At 45.4% G+C, this 22,010-nt stretch overlaps 1 protein-coding gene across 3 annotated transcripts in view; it reads left to right on the forward strand.

Annotated features, from left to right (window-relative positions):
- GARNL3 (GTPase activating Rap/RanGAP domain like 3) overlaps positions 1-22,010 on the forward strand; it is a 143,111-nt gene that overhangs the window by 63,396 nt on the left and 57,705 nt on the right. For 2 of the 3 annotated variants that reach the window (XM_080819379.1, XM_080819378.1), the window contains exons 5-7: positions 11,651-11,750; positions 13,335-13,453; positions 20,229-20,293. In XM_080819379.1, coding sequence (XP_080675505.1) covers positions 11,651-11,750; positions 13,335-13,453; positions 20,229-20,293 — 284 coding nt within the window. Of the gene's footprint in view, positions 1-11,650; positions 11,751-12,841; positions 12,940-13,334; positions 13,454-20,228; positions 20,294-22,010 lie in introns of those variants that run through there. The other variant, XM_080819380.1, reaches the window with a different exon arrangement.

Genomic DNA, 22,010 nt, shown 5'->3' on the forward strand with positions numbered 1-22,010 from the left:
CCTGCTTCCAGACATCTTTGTGCTCCCCGAATTTTTGTAAACCTTTAGCCCAGCCTGAACCGAGCAAAGTGTGCTAGACTTCTCTACGCCATGTAAGCGAAGTTCTGCCCCCTGCTGGAACTGGCGGCAGGAGGAGAGCCACGCTTCCTAAGAAAGACCTAAACGTGGTCCTAGGATCCCCGAACTCTCCTCACCCAGCTGTGTCCCCTGGCCCTGCCCCATCCCAAAGAACATGTTCTGGACCCGGTCAGGGATTAGAACTCACCTCTGGATGATCATGGGCAGGCGTGGCTCTAGAGTCAGGCCACCTGGGTTCAGATGGTGAGTCTACAACTCACCAGCACGGTGACCGTGGGCAGTTCACTTAACGTCTCTGAAACCATGCGGTGGAGTTATTGATTTCACAAATCACTGTGGTCTGTTGTGTCCAAAACCCAGTCCTGTCTCAGATTGCCTCTCTGGGAAAGACGATATCAAGGCTCAAACGCTGTTTTCAATTTTGTTTCTACCAGAGCCACGGAGCGTGCGTGCTTGGCTGGAGCACGGTGGCTCTGTTTTATATTGATGGTCTTCCACTAAAAGCCTGCGGCCAGTGTTAATGTACACCCTGATAAAAGACCCGAGTGCGCGTGAGACTCAGAGGGAAACCAAGCCAGCTTGCTCGGAGTCCGTTAAAGCCATCCATGCACTAGAAGGCACCGTATTTGTAGCTGCTTAAAATTTTCAGGCGCATGAAGAGACAGATTGCAAAGTAATTTCATTACTGGGTTATTTCTCCTTTTGTTATTGCATTTTAAGTGTTCTTTATACAGTACGGATCCTAGACCCTCATCAGATCCATGATTTGCAAAAATTCTCCCCCATTCTGCCGATTGCTTTTTCACTTCCCTTGATTGTGTCCTTTGAAGCACAGACGTTTTTAAATGTAATGATGTCTCATCTACCTCGCTTTTCTTTTTTCTGCTCATGCTTTTCGTGTCGTTTCTAAGAAGCATTGCCTAGTTCAAGGTGGCTCAGTCACTTCTTACTCTTACTGTTCCGTGGAAGACAGTGTCGGATTTGCCTCGCTTTCTTTCCACACAGTCAGGATAATGGTGTTACCATCTGTGGCAGATCATTTCACTGTGTGACATTGCGGGGGCTCTCTGTCGTGTGATTTCACAGGGTAGCGACCTACTGTGTGTCCCTCTGTGCGTGGCCACCAAACAGCTGCTGGTGTTGTTCTTGAAAATGAATTTTTAGGATTAATAGGAGGCCCAGGTTGAGTCTCCTTGTGGTAGGGCGTGTTAGATCATGAGTTAAAATAAATGCCTATTGGGTCTTTTTCCCAGTTCCTGACACAGAGCGGCCCAAACCTGTGAATTTCCTAAGTGCAGAGAGTGATCAATGTGTCTTTTGTCATGTTAATGAAGTGACTTTTGGGAAACCCCTCAGGATGGGGGCTGGTCACCAGAGAAACCTCCCATACAGTTAGAGGGTTTGAACTTCCTTTTCCACCCCAGACCTCCAACCCTGGGGAGAAGGGCTGAAGATTGAGTTCAGTTGTCAACGGCCAATGAGTTAATAAAACGCAATTTCATCCATGATTTAATCAATCAAAGCCTCCATAAAAACCCACAGGATGGGGGAGCAGAGAGCTTCTGGGTTGGGGAACATGGGGAGATTTGGGGAGCTCCACACCCTTCCCCATTCTTTGCCCTGGGCCTCCTTTCCTGAGTTATATCCTTTTATAATGAATCTAGTTAGTAGTTAATCCAGTAATCTAGTTAGTAAAATGTTCCTCTTGAGTCCTGTAAGACACTCTAGCAAATTAATTGAACTCAAGGAGGGGGTCATTGGAGCTTCCGATCTATAGCTAGTTGGTCAGAGGCACAGGTGGGATGAGCCCTTCACCTGTGGGACCCGAGGCTGTCTCCAGGTAGATGGTGTCAGAACAGATTTGAATTTCAGAACCCCCAGCTACTGTCAGAGAAGTGCTTGTTGATGTGGGGGAAAAACACATATTGGAATTGATGACAGAATCGGAGGGAGGGCTTGCATATTCTCTTGCCAGACACTGGCACAGCGTCACAGCATCTCTCACTGCCTCGGAGGTCATCTAGGCCAGTCCCACACCCAGCTCATCGGTCCCTGCTCGAATGTTTCTGCAGGAATGGGGAACTTGCTCCCTCCTTGATAGGTCGCTTTCCTCCGGATAGTGACCAAGTGTCCTACAGTTCAGTTAGAACATAACTACCCGAGTTAGCCCCGTAAGACGGCCCTCATTTCAGACACCAGTTGCAAGTATGAGGTCCCCAGGTCACCCACACTTCTGTCCCACTTGGTTATAAAGTCAGGCGTTCCCACAGCCCCCCCACCTCAGGTTTAATAATTGGCTAAAATGACTCATAGAATTTAGGAAAGCCCTTCACTTGCTCTCCCGTTTACTACAAAGGATACAACTCAAGAACAGCCAGACGGGAGAGACGCCCAGAGCAGGGCAGGCACAGATCTCCCATGCCCCCGCTGGGAGGACCACCCTCCCCGTACCTTCTTGTGTTCTCCAAAGCGTGATGGAGCAAATCATAGGCCATTAATGATTAAATCGGTCTGCAGTCCCTCCTCTCCTACAGGGTTCACTGTGGGGCTGAAAGGTACAAGCTTCTGATCACGGCTTGGGCTTCCTAGCAAGCGGCCCCTTCCTGAAGCTCTGGAGAGACCCAGCAAAGGCCCCTCGTTAGAACAAAAGGCACTCCTGTCACCCTCATCACTCAGGACATCTCCAGGGTTCTTTTTATTGGGCAGAATTCATCTGTCTCTATTTTCCACTCAGAGTTTCTATTTACATTTCCCGTAAGGCGTCGCCCTCTTCGCCATCGTGGGCCTCCAGCGTTCCAGGACATGCGCTGCCTTCCTCCTACCATGTGGACGCCGTTCCACTCATCGTCATCCTCACTGCTGCTCCTGGGCCACAAGGGAGGTTGTTGATGTTAAGCTGAAGTGGTCAGAACTAAATTCAGGGTTCCAGGTACACCCCACACAGGGACAGCGGGGAGTAGGCTCGTCCCTTTCCCTGCCAGGCACACTCTCTTTTTACAAAGCCAGTGATTCATTACGGACCTTCCATAACGCTGCCCCTCGCCCCAGTCTTCTTCACGATGTAGTGGAGACAATTTTGGAGTCAAACAAACTTGGGTTCGGGCCTCACTCTATCACTTACCAGTTTATGACTCAACTTCTCGGAGCCTCAGTCTCCGGACAGGTGAAATGGGTGCGGATTCCTGCTTTGTAGCACCTGGCCTTCTCCTTCCTGTACTTGTGCACTTTGAATTTGCTCCCAAATGTAGGACTTTCCGTTGTCCATACTAAATTTAATCTCTTCAGTGTGTCCCTGATTGCTAATTGTCAAGAGGTTTTTTTTTTTTTGACATCTTGATTCTGTCACCTGTCCTATTAACTAACCCACTGAGAAGCTTTACATTACCTTCCAATGTGCTTCCCCTGCCATCTGTGTGCTCGCTCAGATTATTAATTAAAATGAGTGTGACCCCCGGGTGGATCACTGGAGACCTCCCTTACAGCTCACTTGTATGTACCAATTAGTATATTGTGGAGCAGAGGGACAATCTTTTAGCTTTTTATAAATCAATCTTCCTTCGTGTGGGAGGATTCTCTTATACACTGTTGGGGGATATGCAAATGAGGACAGTCTTTTGGGAGGACAATTAGCAATAATTAAAAATGCGCACACCATTTGGCCAGTAGTTCTACTGCTAGGATGTGTATTGTAACGTTATTTTAAATAGGAAAAAAAAAAAAACCCACCTGGAAACAACTTTGGTTTCCATCAGTAAAGGAGTAATTACATAAATTACATAAATTATGATACATTTATACAATAAAATGCTTAGTAGCTATTAGAAAGAATGAGGCAGTAGTGTATGTCATACCATAGAAAAATGTTTAGGGTCCAGTTAGACCTCAAAGCAAGTTCCAGAATGATTAGGATATATCATGCATTTCCTTAACAGACAAAAAGGTAAATAAGTTTGTCAATATGCAAGAAAGTTTCCAAAAGGATACATAAGAATTAAGCAGTAATTGCTTCTAGAGAATGGAAATGGCAGGTCAGGAAAGAGGTCAGAGAACTTTGTCTTGTCACAGCAGGTCCTTCTATGCCGTTTACAGATGTTACATATCTCTACTCAACTGTAGTATTTAATTTTTCTAAAAACCTGCATAGTCACTAAAAAGAACAAGGTAAATCTAAATGTACTGACATAGAAATATTTCCAAGATAATTTCTATTTTTAAAAATTTTATTTATTTAATCTCTACATCTACCATGGGGTTCGAACTCATGACCCTGAGATCAAGAGTCATGTGCTCTTCTGACTGAGCCAGCCAGGCACCCCCTAAGATATTTTCTTTAGTGGAAAAAATCAAGTTTCAGTGCAATAGCTCCACTAGCCTCCCATTTATGAAAACAAATTCTATGTGTTTACACATATGTGTTTGTTACAAGTGTATATGTATATGTGGACATGGGTGTGAACTTATGTTGTATGCACGAATGTAGACAGCAAACACAGCTTTGTAAATGCATACAAAGGTCTGAGACTATCCACACCAACCTGGTAGAATGGTTATCAAAGGCAAAGGATGTGGACAGGGACATGGAGGACGGAAAGAGACAGATTTTACTTTGTGTGTGGTTTCACTTTTTTCAACCAGCTTATATTTATTTGCATTTGCAATTCAGAAGTCTTTAGTTTTTGTTTTTTTTTTAACTCCATCTTCTTTACTGCCAGCATTCTCTCAGCAATTTAAACCTAGAAACTGAAGTAAAGTCCGTTTAAATGCATTCTCTCATTAATTGGGCTTACTCTGGAACAGACTCTGAGAACTCCCAGGTGTTATATAAACTAGGGATCTCATCTGCAGTTCAAGTTCATGGTGCAGATTCCCTGCTTCAAGTCCAACACTAGCAAACATTCAGATAAAATGAGGGTGTTATATGTAGATTTTGATTACATTCTCCTCAAAATATCCTGGCCAGATTTGTTCCGTCCTCCCCTTCATATCCCACGAGTATAAATGGAGTAACAAGATAAAATAAGATCAGATAAGATAGGATAAAATAAGATAAAATAAAATAAAAAGACAGTGGCTCAGTCGGTTAAGCGTCCCACTCTTGGCTTGGGCTCAGGTCATGATCTCAGGCTTCATGCTTAGCAGGAAGTCTGTTTCTCCCTCTGTTCCTCCCCACGCTCACTCTCCCTCTCAAATAAATCTTTTTTTAAATAACATTTTATTCATTTATTTGTCAGAGAGAAAGAAAGTACACAAGCAGGGGGAGCAGCAGGCAGTGGGAGAAGCAGGCTCCCTGTTGAGCAAGGAGCCCCATGCGGGACTCAATCCCAGGACCCTGGGATCCTGACCTGACCTGAAGGCAGATGCTTAACCACCTGAGCCACGCAGGCGCCCCTCAAATAAATAAAATCCTAAAAAAGAAAAAAAAAAAAAAAGACAATGAAGGCAACAAGGAGCTTTTGTGGGCTTTGGAATTTGATGTAGGAATGATTCAGGATTTCTTAGTCTCAGGCCTCAATTAACACTGGGCATGTTCAGGCATATCTGCAGCATGGAAAATTTTGAGTTTATTACTCTTCAAAATATCTTTTAGCAAATGTTTATCTAAAAGGGCATAAAACAACTGTAAGCATTTGCAGCGTTAATATTTAGTTGTTTGGCAGATGTGTCCATCAGGGTAGTTCCTCCAGACTTGCTTGTTGATGTCAAATAAAGTGTTCCTGGTGTTATTGTCACCTTAAATGTTGCAGACAAAGTTTTTATATCTCTGAAACCCTCTGTAAAATAGATCTTACTTAAAAGAGTTAAGGTTGGGGCACCTGGGTGGCTCAGTCGGTTGAGCGACTGCCTTCGGCTCAGGTCATGATCCCAGGGTCTTGGGATCGAGGCCTGCATCGGGCTCCCTGCTCAGTGGGGAGCCTGCTTCTCCCTCTCCCTCTTCTGCTCCCCCTGCTTGTACTCTCCCTCTCTGTCAAATAAATAAATAAAATCTTAAAAAAATAAAAAAGACTTAAGGTTTATTCCAAAATTAAAGCCACAGTTAGGCACTACTATGCCCGCTCCAGAACCACTAAAAGGAAAATGCCTGAAATGCTAAGAGCTGGTCAGAGGACAGGGAACCACTAGAACTCTGCACATCTTGCTAATAGTGTAAGCTGGTGCATCCCCTTTGGAAGTTGAGCAGTACCTACTAGAACTGAAGTTTGCCTCCTCTGGTCCCAGGCAGCAGCAATGAGTGCTTATGGCCACCAAAAGACAGATACAAGACTGTTCACGTGACTTTATTCTTAACGACCCCAAACTGGAGACAGCCCATATGTCCATCAGCCAGAGGATGCATACATACACTGGGGACTGGCCACATGGCAGTGGGAGAGAGTGAGCTTGTTACGTCCCCAACATGGATGAACGTCACAGACACGGTGCCAAAGGACAGACCAGACTCAAACAAATACACACGCTAGGATTTCATTTCTTCGAAGTTCAAGAGCAAGTAAAATGAATTGTGGTGATAGAAGTCAGGGCAATGGTCACTTTTCACAGTATGACTGGCTACCTTCAGGGCATTGAAGATATTTTCTATCTTGATCCAGGGAGTGGTTCCACGGGTGTCTACATATTTTAAGATTTTTTTTTTTATTATTTATTCACTTGATAGACAGAGATCATGAGTAGGCAGAGAGGCAGGCAGAGAGAGAGGAGGAAGCAGGCTCCCCGCAGAGCAGAGAGCCCGATGCGGGGCTCGATCCCAGGACCCTGAGATCACCACCTGAGCCAAAGGCAGAGGCTTAACCCACTGAGCCACCCAGGTGCCCCGGGTGTCTACATATTTTAAAAATCACTTACTATTCACTCAAGATTTGGGCCCTTTTCTGTCCGCTTCTGGTACTTACCATCAGAAACCGGAGATCATCTTCGGAGTCGCTCTGGCACGTGCGGTCTTGGGCAGAGGGTGCTTTTATTGTTTCTTTGCTTTAGTCTCCTTTCTTTGTCGGTTCCTGAGTATGTTCGTATCTTTACACCTCATTGTATGTGATTTTAACAGGGACATGAAGTGTCTCGCTCTGCGAGACTAACAACTTTTTTGGTGTTGGGGTCCCCCCCCATTTTAATTAAGGATTCAGTGAAGACAAAAGTTAAGTAGTTAGCTTTTTGATCATTAAAAAAAAACACAAACACCTCATAATTGACACTTTGTACTTGATAGAGATTTGGGGCATGCCACCGGCCAGAGTCCCGTCTGTGACTCTGAGACGCTCCTCCAGTGTTACTCCGTCCTGCGGTTGCTAGTATTCAGACCTCTGGGAGGGGAGAAGGCAGATTCAATGCTTCAGAATATCTAGAGTGTGGTGGCCAGCTTTTACATCCTTGGCCATCTCTGAAGCCTGTAGACCCCTTCTCAGAATGTTTTTGAATACGTAAAACAGAATACACGGGATTGCAAAGGAAAACAGTATGTTGAAATATATCAGAGAGGTGGCTCAGCTAGTTAAAGCATCCGACTCTTGATTTCAGCTCAGGTCATGATCTCAGGGTCATGAGATCGAGTCCTGCATCAGGCTCACGCTCGGCTCGGAGCCTGCTTAAGATTATCTCCCTCCCTCCCCGACCCCTGCATGCTCTGTCTAAAAAACAGAAAAGAAATAGTTATCAGAGGCTTAACCCACTGAGCCACCCAGGCACCCCAGATGGATTTTTTTAAACCTGATTTACACTAAATAACAAATCCAGCAGCAGGACTTACAACTATTACAGTTTTGAACCAGGAAGATTGTAAACAGTGTTCAAGATATCTGCAGCCACTATAGTGAGTCTTGAAAATATCTGTGATTTGTGCATGTGCGCATGTGTGTGTGTGTGTGCACGTGCGCGCATGCATGTGCATGTGTGTGCGTGCGTGCGTGCACGTGTGTACGTGTGTGTGACATGGTTACCAGGGCTGTTTGTTCTACCATAGTTCTGTTTTGTTGCTGTTGTTTTGACCGACGTTTGTAGTTGAAAGAAACATTTCTTAAAAGATTTTATTTTTTTATTTTTTTTTAAGATTTTATTTATTTATTTGACAGAGACACAGCGAGAGAGGGAACACAAGCAGGGGGAGTGGGAGAGGGAGAAGCAGGCTCCCCCCGAACAGGAAGCCCAGTGCAGGGCTCAATCCCAGGACCCTGGGATCATGACCTGAGCCGAAGGCAGATGCTTAATGACTAAGTCACAGGTGCCCTGAGATTTTATTTTTAAGTCATCTCTACAACCAGCGTAGGGCTCAAACTTACAACCCTGAGATCAGAAGTCTTATACTCTACTGACTGAGACAACAGGTGACCCAAGAAACACTACATTTTTGTTAGAAGTTAGAGAAATCAAGTTTTTTTTTTTTCTTTACCCACATTCATGCCCTCCCTGCCTTCTTTTAGAACCCCTGGCATAGAGGCACCTGGGTGGCTCAGTCATTAATTGTCTGCCTTCGGCTCTGGTCCTGATCACAGGGTCCTGGGATCGAGCCCCACATCGGGCTCACTGCTGAGCGGGAAGCCTGCTTCTCCCTCTCCCACTCCCCCTGCTTGTGTTCTCTCTCTCGCTGTGTCTCTCTCTGTCAAATAAATAAAATCTTTTTTTTTTAAGATTTTATTTATTTATTTAACAGACAGAGATCACAAGTAGGCAGAGAGGCAGGCAGAGAGAGAGGAAGGGAAGCAGGCACCCTGCTGAGCAGAGAGCCTGATGCAGGGCTCGATCCCAGGACCCTGGGATCATGACCTGAGCCGAAGGCAGAGGCTTTAACCCACTGAGCCACCCAGGCATCCCAAATAAATAAAATCTTAAAAAAAAAAAAAAAAAGAACCGCTGGCATAGAGCATTGCTTCTCAAAGTTTAGAGTTCTTCCTAGTCACCTGGGATGCTTGTGAAACTACAGATTCTTGGGCCACACCCACAGAGATCCTGAGGAATCTGGAATGGTCCCAAGGTGATATTTTAACAAATCTAGAAGCACAGAGCCAAGACCTGGTGCTGTGCCTTCAAGTCTGGGAAGCTCCAGAGGCCCAAGTTCCTGGTTCCTTCAGGGTCTCCTCTCCAGGCTCTGCTGATGGTGTCTAGGATCTCAGGCCTTGGGACAACGGCACCAACCACAGTGGCATCTGACTGGTGAAGGCCAGGTGCCTGAGGCGGACACCCCGTGTGTCTGGTCAGCTGAGGCCTGAGGCTGGCTGGTGGGCCCCGAGGTCATGCCGCAGCTGCACGCAGCCCCGTGGCATAGTGGACTGTGGATGGACATTGCCAGTGGTTTATGATTATAAAGTGAATACCGTTGACAATGAATCATCCAGAAATTCTACCGGAAGCAAAATCCAATTATTATGCGCTCTTCTTGAATCACACCAAAAGGTCAAAACTGAGAGGCAACATCTTGAACAGGGGATCAACATTAACATCCCCAGTGAGGAGCAGATAGATGTCTTGAAGTACAGTAAGCTGAGAAGGACAAGTCCCCCCTTGAGTAGCCTCCTGACCGGGTGCGCGTGCCCTGCCCCTCATCGTGGGGCAACATCAGACAAACCCAGGAGTCATGCTCGATTTTAAAAAAGAAGAGGGGAGGTGTGTGCCGTATTCTTTAAAAACGTCAGTGTTGTAAAAGGCAGAGTCTGTGGAATGTTGCAGAAGAAGGGGATCTAGAAACCCGACAACCCCATCATCATGCACTCAAGACGGAAAATACTTTAAATGATGTTTTAAAGTCAATTCACAAGATTGGAATGCAGATGGTAGATTAGAGGTACCATATCGTGTTAAATTTGTAAAAGTTGGTAAAACTATATTGTGGTTATGTAAGAAGATCTATTCTTGGGGAATACACACTGAGGCACTTAGGGATAAAGTGTCGTTATTTGTGCATCTTAGTCTTAAACGGTTCAGCAAAAGTGTGTGTGTGTGTGTGTGTGTGTGTGTGTGTGTGTGAGCAAACAAATAAATGGGATAAAATATTCGCAGTAGGTAAATCTGTTAAAGGGTATACAGATGCTCTGTGCAGTCCCATTCCCACAACTTTTATGTAAGCTCAAAATTATTTCCAAATTAAAAAATATGTATATATATGTACATAGAATCAGTAGCTGATTTTTTTAAAACTCAAGAAAATTCCATAAAAGCACAATACTAAGAAACGTTACCTACCTTTTTTACTCCTTGAAGAGTTTTTTAAATTTTATTTTTATTTAAATTAAATTTTTAAAAAAGGAAAAAAACAATCCTCCAAGATTGGCCCTGACTCAGTCCGAGCTCCACTGCTTAGGAGCTCGGCAACCTTAGGCAGCGTCGCTGAAGTGTCCAAGCCTCGCTTTCTTCATCTGAAAGTAGGGAATAAAATAAAATCTGTGTCACAAAGTTGGTGGAGATGCTATGGAGCTAATGCATATAAAGTACCCTTAACGCTCTCTCAATGAGTGTCAGTATTTCCGGAGCATGAGAAAGACAGAAAGCATCCTAATTCACTTTTTAAGTTATATAATTCTGGAAGCATGACAGCACTTCATACAGAAAAGAAACCTACAAGCTCCATCTCAAATATGTTACATAATTCATATTTTTTAAAACTCCAGCAGTGTATTGAAAGAATACTGTACACCATGACTTAGTTGGATATATTCCAGAAATTTCAGAAGTATTCAGTATCCGAAGAGCCGGTAGTATAATTCATTACATTACTCTGATTTTTCCGCTATTTAACCTATTCTCTCAAGGGTTGCAAAAAAACAAACAAACAAAAAAAAAAACACAACCTTTCAGCGCAATTTGGTATTGATTCCTGAGAATGGCCTCTTTGTAAGCTTGGAATGGAAGGAAACCCCCTTCGACATGATAAAGTGACCACAAACGTCTAGGAAATCACCAGAAACATATTGGAATCGGAAAAGTACATTCCAGTCGTCTGCCGTATACACACGGCGCAAAGTCGAGGCCAATGGAGGTTCAGTGTGATTGCATTTTGGTAAGAAAAATGTGAATGTCTGTCCACGTAAGAAAAGGAGGAGAGGAAGCCATACCAAGTCATTCATAGTGACTATCTTTGGAGAGAAGAGTCACATCATTCATTATGTTTACCCATAATTTCCCCCATTAACTATGTGACCTCATGACACATTTTTACAATTCTACAACAAAAATATGAACTCGAGAGGCTGCAGAGATGTTATTCCAGGTGAAATGGGCCTGTCACAGGGGTACCAAACAGAAGGGCGTGCCTCTAGGGGGCACCAACTCCCAAATATTTGGAAGCTTTGGGCCAGTGCTCGCTTCGGCAGCACATACACTAAAATTGGAAGCTTTGGGCCAGAAAGGAGAGAAAGTTCAAGTTTACACTCAAGTTGGAAATAGCGGAGCCCGCTGGTTCCCTCCGTTCTTTCTCCTCTACCCCAGGACCTTCCAAATGCTGCTGTGATGTGGCCGCGGGAACATGTGCTCACAGCCCTGTTAGTACACTTTTGACAATGACGTCTCTGGTTCTTAGGCCCCGGGTTCACTGCCCGCTTCTTGTTTACTTTCTGAATAAGCCTCTTAATGGAACAACTTTGTTCGATTACAGAACGCAACCGCTCTACCCGGGACGTGGCGAAGAACAGACGTGCACTTAGAGAACCCAGAATACCACACCAGATGGTATTTCAAGTATTTTTTAGGACAAGGTAACTATGCCATTATGGTGGTTGGGAGGAAAGGATATTCAAAATGCAAATTAAGTGTTGGTGTAATTTTTTTCTGGTGCCCCTAAAAAAGTATGAAACTAACCAGTTTAGGGACATTAATATCAGGTTAATAGCTTTGTCAATGGAAAGATTCAATTCAGTGTCAGTCCTAGGATTTTTCATATATATTCATATATGAAACTATAGATATATAGTTATATATAGAAGCTACACGTAGATATAGAGATAGAGACAGATATGGGTTTTTTGGTTAGTTATTTTTGTCCCTTGGGAGTTAAAGGAAGCTCCAATCATCTAAATAGTTTTTGGAGACCTAAGAAAAATTTGCAGGGTGGAATACATCTTTAGACCTAACAAGGCAAGTGCCCTGTCTATAGTGAGTTTTGAACACTTAGTTCAAGACAATGAGGGGGAAAAAAAAGGACCCCTGAGCTCCAGGACCACCGTAGAACTAGAGAGGCGTTGTCCCGTGGGCTCTGGTAATGGGCGTTTATCACTTACCATGTGCCAGGCAATAACACTGGCCAAGGCAGTCATTCTCCCAACCTTCATGGAGACTCTAAAATGGATCTGAATCCTGTTCTGCCATTCTTAACCACAGAATCTTAGGCTGGTCACTCTCTGCTTCTCTGAGACTTAATTTCCTTATCTGTAAAATGGAGGTGTACTATTACATACCGAGTAGGCTTGAACAGGAGTTTCAGTGAGATACGCTGGAGAAAGAGCCAAGCCCCATGCCTGGCACAAAGCGACAGCTCAGTCATTAACAGCAGTGTACGTTTAAAGTGAAGGGCTCAGGTGAACATATGTGGGAAGGCAGAAAACGGGAGTGTGGCTAACGATAGGAGAGACTGGGAAGGGAAGAATGATCGCTGTTTCAGGATTCGAGAGGAGGTAAATTGCTTATCAGGCTAATGCCTGTGTTTCTAGAAGATGTGATGCGGGGACTGTATCATGAGAGTGATCAGACCCAAATGATGTCTTTTTAAAAATCTGATACTGTTTTATTCTAAGAAGTTCACGTACTGGACAAGCCATATTTCTTTATAAAGAAAGAAATCAGTGGGAAAGTTGTCATCCTCCCAAATGCTTGAAAGCATACTGTCCAGAGCAGCGGTGACTTTAGAGAAAACTGGTGCCATCAGTTCAGATGCCGAGAAACTCAGAGGTAAGGTAGGCTCTGGAATTGGCGAACTCAGGGGCTTGGTGCTGTCATCAAGGCTGGCACTCCTCAGGGTTACAAGGTGGTTGTAGCACTTCCAGGCATCACCTTCTAGACCCCGCCCATGTCCAGAGGAAGGAGCAGGCCATCTTCAAGAATAAGGAAGCCTTTCCAGAAACTGCCTGACCCATTTCTCCTCCTGTCTTGTTGGCCAGAATTGGTCACATGTCCATTTCTGAACCACTCACTGTCAAGGAGAATGTCAGCGTGATCAGGTTCTTTCCGGAGCTGTGTTTGGGATTCTTGTTCCATGTTTATATGGGAAGGAAAAATTGTCTACTCCCATCAGGGCTTGGAAAAACCAGTGGGTCTTCACTGTTCTAAACCTGTCTCTTTTCCAGTCCATCAGAATTACATTGGAAATGACGCCGAGAAGAGCCCCTTCTTCCTGTCCGTGACCCTCTCTGACCAAAACAATCAGCGTGTCCCTCAATACCGAGCGATTCTTTGGAGGAAAACAGTAAGTACCTGGCTTACAGCTGAGCATCACCACCACCCCGAGTTTGATTAGTGTCTTTGTCAGAGTGGTTCAGGGGAGTCTTTTTCTATGAGGTTCTTTGAGCTTGGATATTCAGGATTATATGATTTAGAGGTGGGGCCTTCAATCTCTGAGTGTAACCACAACTTGCCCCATACGTGCCACTACCTGGACATGTCCATTCCCTCCGTCTCTGGCGGGTGGAATACAGAAGTGTATTGTACAGAGTATTAACCTTAACCTCGGCTGTTACTAAGACTGAAACTGACCAGCTGCCTCACCTTCAACTAAAAGAAACAAAATGTATTGGAGGAATGGAATGTTGTTACCGGGGTCCATCCCACACCTGCTCCTGTTTCCCTGGGTCGTTCAGTCCAGCACTGAATCAGCTGTGTTTCTAGAATTTCTTTGAGGCTTAGTCCCTTCATCAATTTCCTGAGGTAGGAAAATGACTCGAGTCTTAACAAGACAAGTACCCCCATCCGTGGTGGCTTCTGGGGACAGTGACCTGAACGAAGGGAAGTCCCTTCAACTCGGGAATTCAGGCCTCTAAGTAGCTCAGGAAAATTCTCTTATGTTCACTATCGCGATTTTCCCTTCTCTTTTCTGATTTCTTCAGTAATTCTTCGAGTTGATATCTTTTCTTATTATTTCCTTCCCTTGGGCTTTTTTTTTTTTTTTCCTTCGCTTCTCTGAGAGGCATTAATAGGCATTAAGGACACTGGAAAGAACAGAGGGTTTGGAATTAAGCAAACCAGTGTCAAATGACATCAGTAGCAAATTCATTCATCTCAATTTGTGAAAATTGCTGATGCTCTCCATTTTCTTCTTTGTAAACTGGGGAAAACTCTTGGCTGTGGCTCACAGGGTGCCAAGGACTGTATTAAGTGAGGTCTTGTTTGAAAATCCACATTTACATGGTATCCTAAATCACCAAATCTTAAACTGCTTAGACACCTGAAGGATAGAACATTTTACTTGTGAATCAGTGAGTACAGGGGATAATTAAGAAGCAATGAAATAAATCACACTCAGAAAACCTTAGTCCTCTTATGTGGTGGTCTTGCCTTATGGATGTGTTTGTTGAAGCCATTACCTAGGAGGGCTGGGTGGCTTCGTTGGTTGGGCATCTGACTTCAGCTCAGGTCATGATCTCAGGGCTCCCTGCTCAGTGGGGAGTCAGCTTGTCTCTCTGCCCCAGCCCCCAGTTGCGTACATTCTCTCTCTCAAGCAAATAAATAAAATCTTTAAAAAAAAAAACTGGGGCGCCTGGGTGGCTCAGTGGGTTAAAGCCTCTACCATCGGCTCAGGTCATGATCCCGGGGTCCTGGGATCGAGCCCCACATTGGGCTCTCTGCTCCACAGGGAGCCTGCTTCTTCCTCTCTCTCTCTCTCTGCCTACTTGTGATCTCTGTCTGTTGGATAAAGGAATTAAAAAATCCTTAAAAAAAAATTAAAAACAAAAAAAGAAAGCCATTACCCAATCATTGTATGTGAATTTTTCTCTCAGCAACATAGTATCTCAAAAATTGCTAGGTCTATCTTTTTGGGAAAGAACGAATACAGGAACTTAAAGAAACAGTAATTTTTGTATATACATACACTTAAAAAACTAATTATTTTACACACACACTTTAAAAAAATTTTAATTTTTATACACACACACACACACACACACACACGTATATAAACACATTTGCATGCATGCATAGCCCAGAAAGAATTTGTAAGAACCATTACAGAGTAGACTGTAGTTAGAAACTTTTTGTGATTATTAAAACTAGTGACCGTGCTAACAGTAAAATCTAACATTTATTGAGCAGTTACTATATGCCACATATTATATACTAAGCTTTCCCAATGCCTTATCTCAAGAGGTATTACTGCAAGTTAGGGAGATTAAATGATGTGGCTGAGGCCACATGCCAGAAATTGGAGATCAGGCAGAACTCTGGACTGCACGCTGAGCTGTGAACGCGGCACATCATTAATTCTGCGTGTAGATCTTTGACTCATGCTGTCTCTCTCCCTAGACTGTGAGCTCCATGAAGGTAGGAGACCTACCTGCTTTGTTCTCACCCAGCCTGCTACGTGGCACATAGAAGTAACTCAGGAAGTATTTACTGAAGGAATTAATGAATGACACCAAAGTCCCGCCTGACCCGTGTCCTCTGCTGCCTCCGTTTATATAAATGTCCATGTTATGTTGCAGAAATTTTTCTCTTTTTAAGCAGGTTTAAGGTAGAAACCTAATGTAAAAACCCCAGTTCGCTTTTACTCGTGAATGATTTCCTGGAGAGGGGTTTTGGTTCTTGGCTCTCTCCCCGTGCCGCTGAAGGGTGTCAGTCTTGCCCTCGTCGGAGCTGTCCTGGAGGAGAGGTGACACACTGGTGTTGCAGGGCTACGTGTGCATTGTTCTCAAGTTCCCCCATGACAGTCTTTTCCCATTAATTCACATAATGAGAAGTGATTGTGCCCTTGTCCGAAGCCTCTTATCTTCTGTACCAGGATGACTGTTTTCTGGCCTGATTAGATTTTTAAAGATTTTATTTATTTATTTGAGAGAGAGAGAAAGAGCAGGGAGGGCAGATGAACAGAGGCAGAGGGAGAAGCAGACTCCCCACTGAACAGGGAGCGCTCCCCGACAACATGGGACTTGATCCCGGGACCCTGGGATCATGACCTGAGCTGAAGGCAGACGTTTAACCGACTGAGCCACCCATGCCCCCTAGCCTGTTTTTGTTTTTGTTTTAACTTATTTATTTAATGTTTGCTAATTACGCTATTCCAGTCTATCTGGCTGAAATAGTCTCTTTGGATGACCCTGCCCCTTTTGGACAGTCTTTCTGATTTCTTTCCCCTCCCCTGCTCCCCTCGAGGTTGTTGTTTGGGTGCATCGGGAGAGGGCTTATGGGATCTCATGGTAGCAGGACGAGAGGGCCTTGAGTCCACATGGGGCCCCCTGGGTTCTTTCTGGGTTCTGTTGTCGATCTGGTCTCTGAACTGGCAACCATCGAGAGGTAACTGTCCTTTCTGGCCTTTTTGGGTCACTGAAAATTACCGCCACTGAAATCCACGGTCCCAGCCATTTGCCCCTTGCTGTGAAATCACTGCACGCCATGACCTGTGTGACCCAATCCCAGGTATCCGCTAGTCACTTAGCCTCTCAGCTCCGTCCTCACCCGCATCCCCTGCAAGGCCCTGGGCAGGTAGGGAGGAGCAGAAACCTTGCTTTAGGCTCACATTTCTAATCTAGCTGACCGTCCTCACCTGAGGCTGCCGAGTTAACCGCCACTCATCAGGTTCAAACAGATTCTACCTGGACTTCACGCTTCCTGCAGAAGGCCACGCCTAGGAAGCGATCCCCTAGTCCGGGTGTTCTCAGGTGTCTCCTATCTTGGTATATGGGCAGCGTCCCTCATGCTCTTCGAGGCCTGCCCTCGAAGGCCCCAGCATCTCACCCCTTAGCTTTCTTCCCTTCTTTCTTCCTTCCTTCCACCAAAACAAGAAAGGGCAGTTTCATACTTCCGCCACCAAAACAAGAAAGGGCAGTTTCATACTTCCGCCACCTTTCTGGAATGGATTTTCTCAACGTCCTGCCTTCTTCCTCCCGGCAGAGACGGCCACTCCACCTCCTCACGGGGGGAGGCTGCCAGGTACTGGAGGAGGGAGGCTGGGGCAGATACAGGGGGCAGATTTGCTTATTTACTATCTGAAGATGTTGTCTCTGTTACCTGATAAATTGTGATAAACACTCTGAAGGAAACAGGCAGAATGATATGGGAGACTGACTTCAGATCAGAGAGCACAGGGAAAGGTTTTTGAGGTGGTGACCTCAAATAAAGATTGAGGGAGGGCACCTGGGTGGCTCAGTCGGTTAAGTGTCTCCCTTCAGCTCAGGTGGTAATCGTGGGGTCCTGGGATAGAACCCCATGTTGGGCTCCCTGCTCAGTGGGGAGTTTGCTTCTCCCTCTGCCTCTGCCCTCCCCATTTGTGCTTTCTCTCTCACTCGCTGTCTCTTTTTCAAATAATAAATAAAATCTTAAAAATATATATATATAAGGCAGGGGGCAGTCAGGGAACGTTCCAGAAAGAAGGAACAAGGAAGACAAGACAAATGAGGAGCTCTGGAACTCCTCTTGCTGGCCCTTGGAGAAGTCAGTAAGGAGCGAGTTGGACCGCAGGTCCCCCGTGAAGGCAGCGGGGCTGGCCTAATGAATCCGTCCTCCTCTACCAAGAAGTGTGGGTCCTTTTCCAGAGCTTTGGACCCAGACCATGCATCTCAAAGCAGGGCAGGCCAAGCATCTGCCACCCACTACAAGTGGTGGTACTGAAGGGGTGGGAGGGACTGAAAAATCAAAACAGAGCTTGGCAGGAGGGGTGCATTGTGAAGCCCCTTTGGGTCCAAAACTAGTGCCGGAGGCTGCAGGAAATGCAAAGAAGCCATGTGCCTGAGCTCATGAGCTCATAGTTGGTTCTAAAACAGACAAATAGCTAAATGTGTGAACCTTGATTTAAACAGTCTTGTCTCTCTGTGCTGTGTTTCTTCTAAACACAAAGAAAAGACTTAAAAAACAAACAAACAAACAAACAAAAAAACCCTCCTCCTTACTGCAAATTCCACCCAGACAATGAAGCTAGTAAAAAGAAGAGGCTCAAAGTCCGACTGCTCAGGGATAATCACTGCCAGGAGCCTTACAGACACCGGCTCACTTGTGCGCATGCGCACACACCCGCGCGGGCGCAGACACACACACCCGCCATGTAAAGGGGGCGATGTCCCACACGTACTTCCATATCCCTGTAGTGATCACCTGGTGTTGCGTGATAGGCATGCATGCTTGACTCTGACAAGGCCTCTGTTGATCTCACTAGAAAACAGAACTGGAAGTTTTTTGTTGGAGAGCAACTCTGCAAAGCTACAAAAGGGAGAAGATGGGGAGGAAGAACTTTGCCAGCTTATGGTGAAGAAAAGTACAAACCATAGTCCCCTGAGCCTGGGGTCTTACATCGGAGTAGGCAGCTTGTAAAGATGTCACCATCAGCCAGGCAGGGGCTGGGTCCTCTCCTGTGCCATTCGTTCCCCTCTCAGGCTGCCCTTGGCTTCTCTTAAAACCGCATTCGTTGTGCTTGGTGAGAAGACAAAGTAGCCAAGGTAGGGGCTGAGCGGGAAGGTCAGATTCAAGACCCTCTTCTAGAAGGGTTGGTGTCCCAGACAGCTGAGCACAGTGGAAGGTAGGCCAGGGACCAGTAAAAAGAGCAAGGCAAGGGGCGCCTGGGTGGCTCAGTGGGTTAAGCCTTTGCCTTCAGCTCAGGTTACGATCTCAGGGTCCTGGATCCAGCCCCGCATCGGGCTCTCTGCTCAGCGGGGAGCCTGCTTCCCCCCCCCTCTCTGCCTGCCTCTCTGCCTACTTGTGATCTCTCTCTGTCAAATAAATAAATTAAAAAAAAAAAAAAAAGAGCAAGGCCACCGAAATAACTCGGGTTTCAATGGGTGGGTTATGTGGAACTTGAAAATGCCTATTCCCATCATAATATTCCTCTGTATTGGAAATCTCCTGAAATCTCTGTACCATAAACTACATTGGTTAATAGAGAACCCATGAGAAGGTCTCTGTCTAGAGGGACTTCTGATGGTTAGCTGGAAAGACATGCTCCCCAGCCTGGAGTGGGGGTGAGATTACCAGTTCTCCAGGGGCATGGATGTGAATGTTTAATTTGCCAAAAGAGATCACAGATCACGGACTTGACAAGGTTGAAGAACTCTACTCCGACACAAGTGTTCGGGGCTTGGACAGATGAGTTGGCAGGTGTGTCTTGAAAATACAAGGAAAATCCTATATCCTTCCTTGCCCATTTCCTGTATGAGGTGCCCTGTGTCTTTCTCTAGCTGTTTGTGCGGCCAATTTTATTATTAGTCAAAGTTAGAAAGTTATAAATGTGTACTACATCGTAATCCCTTTTGCTAAACGTGCAGCGTAAATTCTTTGTGGAGGACAAATCTGTATTGTATCTTTTTTAGAGATTATAAAGAAAGTAGCACTCATCTCTGCTGGGTGTTTGGGCGTGGGCCTGAACTGTTTGGGCAACCTTTCATTCTTTCCCTTTCACACAACAAATATCCATTGAGTGCTTTCCATGAGTTAGTCACAGTGAGTGCTCATTTAGAGAGGAAGAAGCAGAGTTTAAATAGTAAACACAGAGGGATGCCTGGCTGGCTCAGTCCGTAGAGCATGTGACCCTTGATCTCAGGGTTGTGAGTTCAAGCCCCTGATTAGTTATGGAGACTACTTAAAAAAAGAAAAAAAAAGAAATATATGTATGTATATATATAGTAAACACAGAAAAATATAAAAGTACATGTTATGAAAACATCTCTTAAAGATTCAAGTGAGTTCTAGTTCAGAAAGCCTTCGGCTTGGAGATACCACACGTAGGTCCCGTTGAACTTGCAAAGACTGCTTTCTTCTCATCGTCTTTTGGCTCAGAGACCAAAGCCCTTCTCATCTCAGCCAGATGGCTCATCTGCTCACCGCGCCTCTGACCCCAAGGGCCCCCAGTATACAAGTCTGTATATTGAGGAGTAATGCTTAAATCCATAATGTTGGGTTTGGGGGGTGGAGAAAGATGCCGTCGCCTGAGCAAGATTTTCCCACCATAGAATATGTGCCTTCAAATATAGATTCATGGCCAGTGAAAGCTCTTTCAGAGATGAAATTGCCGAACTTCTCACTGATCCGGTGTTTTGACTTTCCAGGGTACCCAGAAAATATGCCTTCCGTACAGTCCCACAAAAACTCTCTCTGTGAAGTCCATCTTAAGGTGAGTACTCAAGAAGAGGAACCCAACACCAGGGGCCTTATTAGTGTTTTTCTCCTGCGATCATTCTGATGTCACTTTTCTACTTTCTGGAGCCCTGACCGCGTCCCAGGCATTCTGCGAAGCCTCGGGCACGCAGTCCCCCCTGCCGTCTTCCCAGCAGCTCTGCAGGACCGGGCAGTGCTGTCACCCCGCTGTGGAGAGGCGGAGGGGGGGAGCGCAGCGAGAGGAAGATCACGCAGCCAGCTCCGCTCTCACGCATCTCCCAGCCGCCGACGTTTCCTGCTCCTTTCTTCTTGCATGCCGGCAGATACTTTGGTTTCCTAAAGAAAATCAAGAAATATTTTTCCTCTCATTTTCCTGCTTTGAAATAGAAACGTATACGTCAGCAAATGTGTCTTAGAGAAGAATGTGCTTATTCTTTGCAAAGAGAGAGTTAAATGGATAGAGAGTCTAGCTGCTCTGTGCTCAGCTGCCGCTCCTGCCCCCACCTTTCCGTCCCCCTCCTGGCTCTCCCGTGCTGGGTGGCAGACCTGCCCCCCCCCCCAGGGATTGCCGCCATTCAAGCGGCACCTGTTGCTGCGTCCGGTCCAGCAGAGAGGTGGCTTCATAGTGACGGCAGCTTCTGTTTGTCGGGCACCGTGCTAAATGCCCTGTGGTCATTCTCTTAGTAAATTCTTAAACCAGCTCCGCAAAGTAGACCCATTATTACATGCCCTCCACCAAGGAGGAATCAGAGCCTCAGAGAAGTGAAGGGGTTTGACAAAGATCTCACGGCTGGTATACTACAGAGCTGGGATTTGAACCCAGGTCCCTAGCATCCCTGCGCTTGGGCCGTTAGCCACCAAGGCCCACATCGTGGGAGCAGGAATGCTTATCCCAGGGCTCTGGTGCCTTCCTCTATTCGTCTGCAACTAGGTGTTGGGAAGGGATGGCGTTTTCTGTGTCCCCGCTGCCATACACACTTGCCGGAACATCTCTTTAAGTGACAGTCGCGACTCCATCTGCCAGGGGCCGCGTCTGGCTGATGAAAGAGGCACAGAGATTTGGAAGAAAAATTTTTAGATCTCCTCTTCAAGCTTGATGTGGTCTCCAAATTGCAGAACTTCTTCTTTCTGCTCTCAGCCGTCTGATTTTGCTCCTGGGCAGTCCAAAACCGGAGCTATGAAAGCATCAGCGAAGAGGTTAACGTCTTTATTGAGCACAGAAGAATCTTGTTGCTTCTAAGGAGCTGTAAATCCTAACTGGCTTTGAGAGGAATACTTAGAATTATATTGGCTTAAGATTTCTGTGGTTTTTCTTTTTCCTAAAAAGAAGTTTCTCCAGTTCCTTTCTTTATATTTGAAGACATTTCATTTCATTAGGATTTCAATTTCATTTTGTGAGTAGGACCTGTGCTTCTCAGTCCCCCACTCATGGAGCAGAGCACGTTTCAGCCAGAAAACGTTTTTTTTTTTAAAGATTTTACTAATTTATTTGAAAGCAAGAACATGAGAGGGGAGAGGTCAGAGGGAGAAGCAGACTCCCTGCTGAGCAGGGAGCTGGATGCAGGGCTGGATCCCGAGACTCCAGGATCATGACTTGAGCCAAAGGCAGTCACCCAACCAACTGAGGCATCCAGGTGCCCCTGAAAACATTTTTTTAAAGATGCAGAAGATCAAAAGTTCTGCAGTTCCTGCTGATAGAAAAAATTTTATCTTTATTTGTTACAATCTTGAAC

Source organism: Martes martes (assembly GCF_963455335.1).
Source record: "Martes martes genome assembly, chromosome: 12".
Taxonomy (NCBI): Eukaryota; Metazoa; Chordata; class Mammalia; order Carnivora; family Mustelidae; genus Martes; species Martes martes.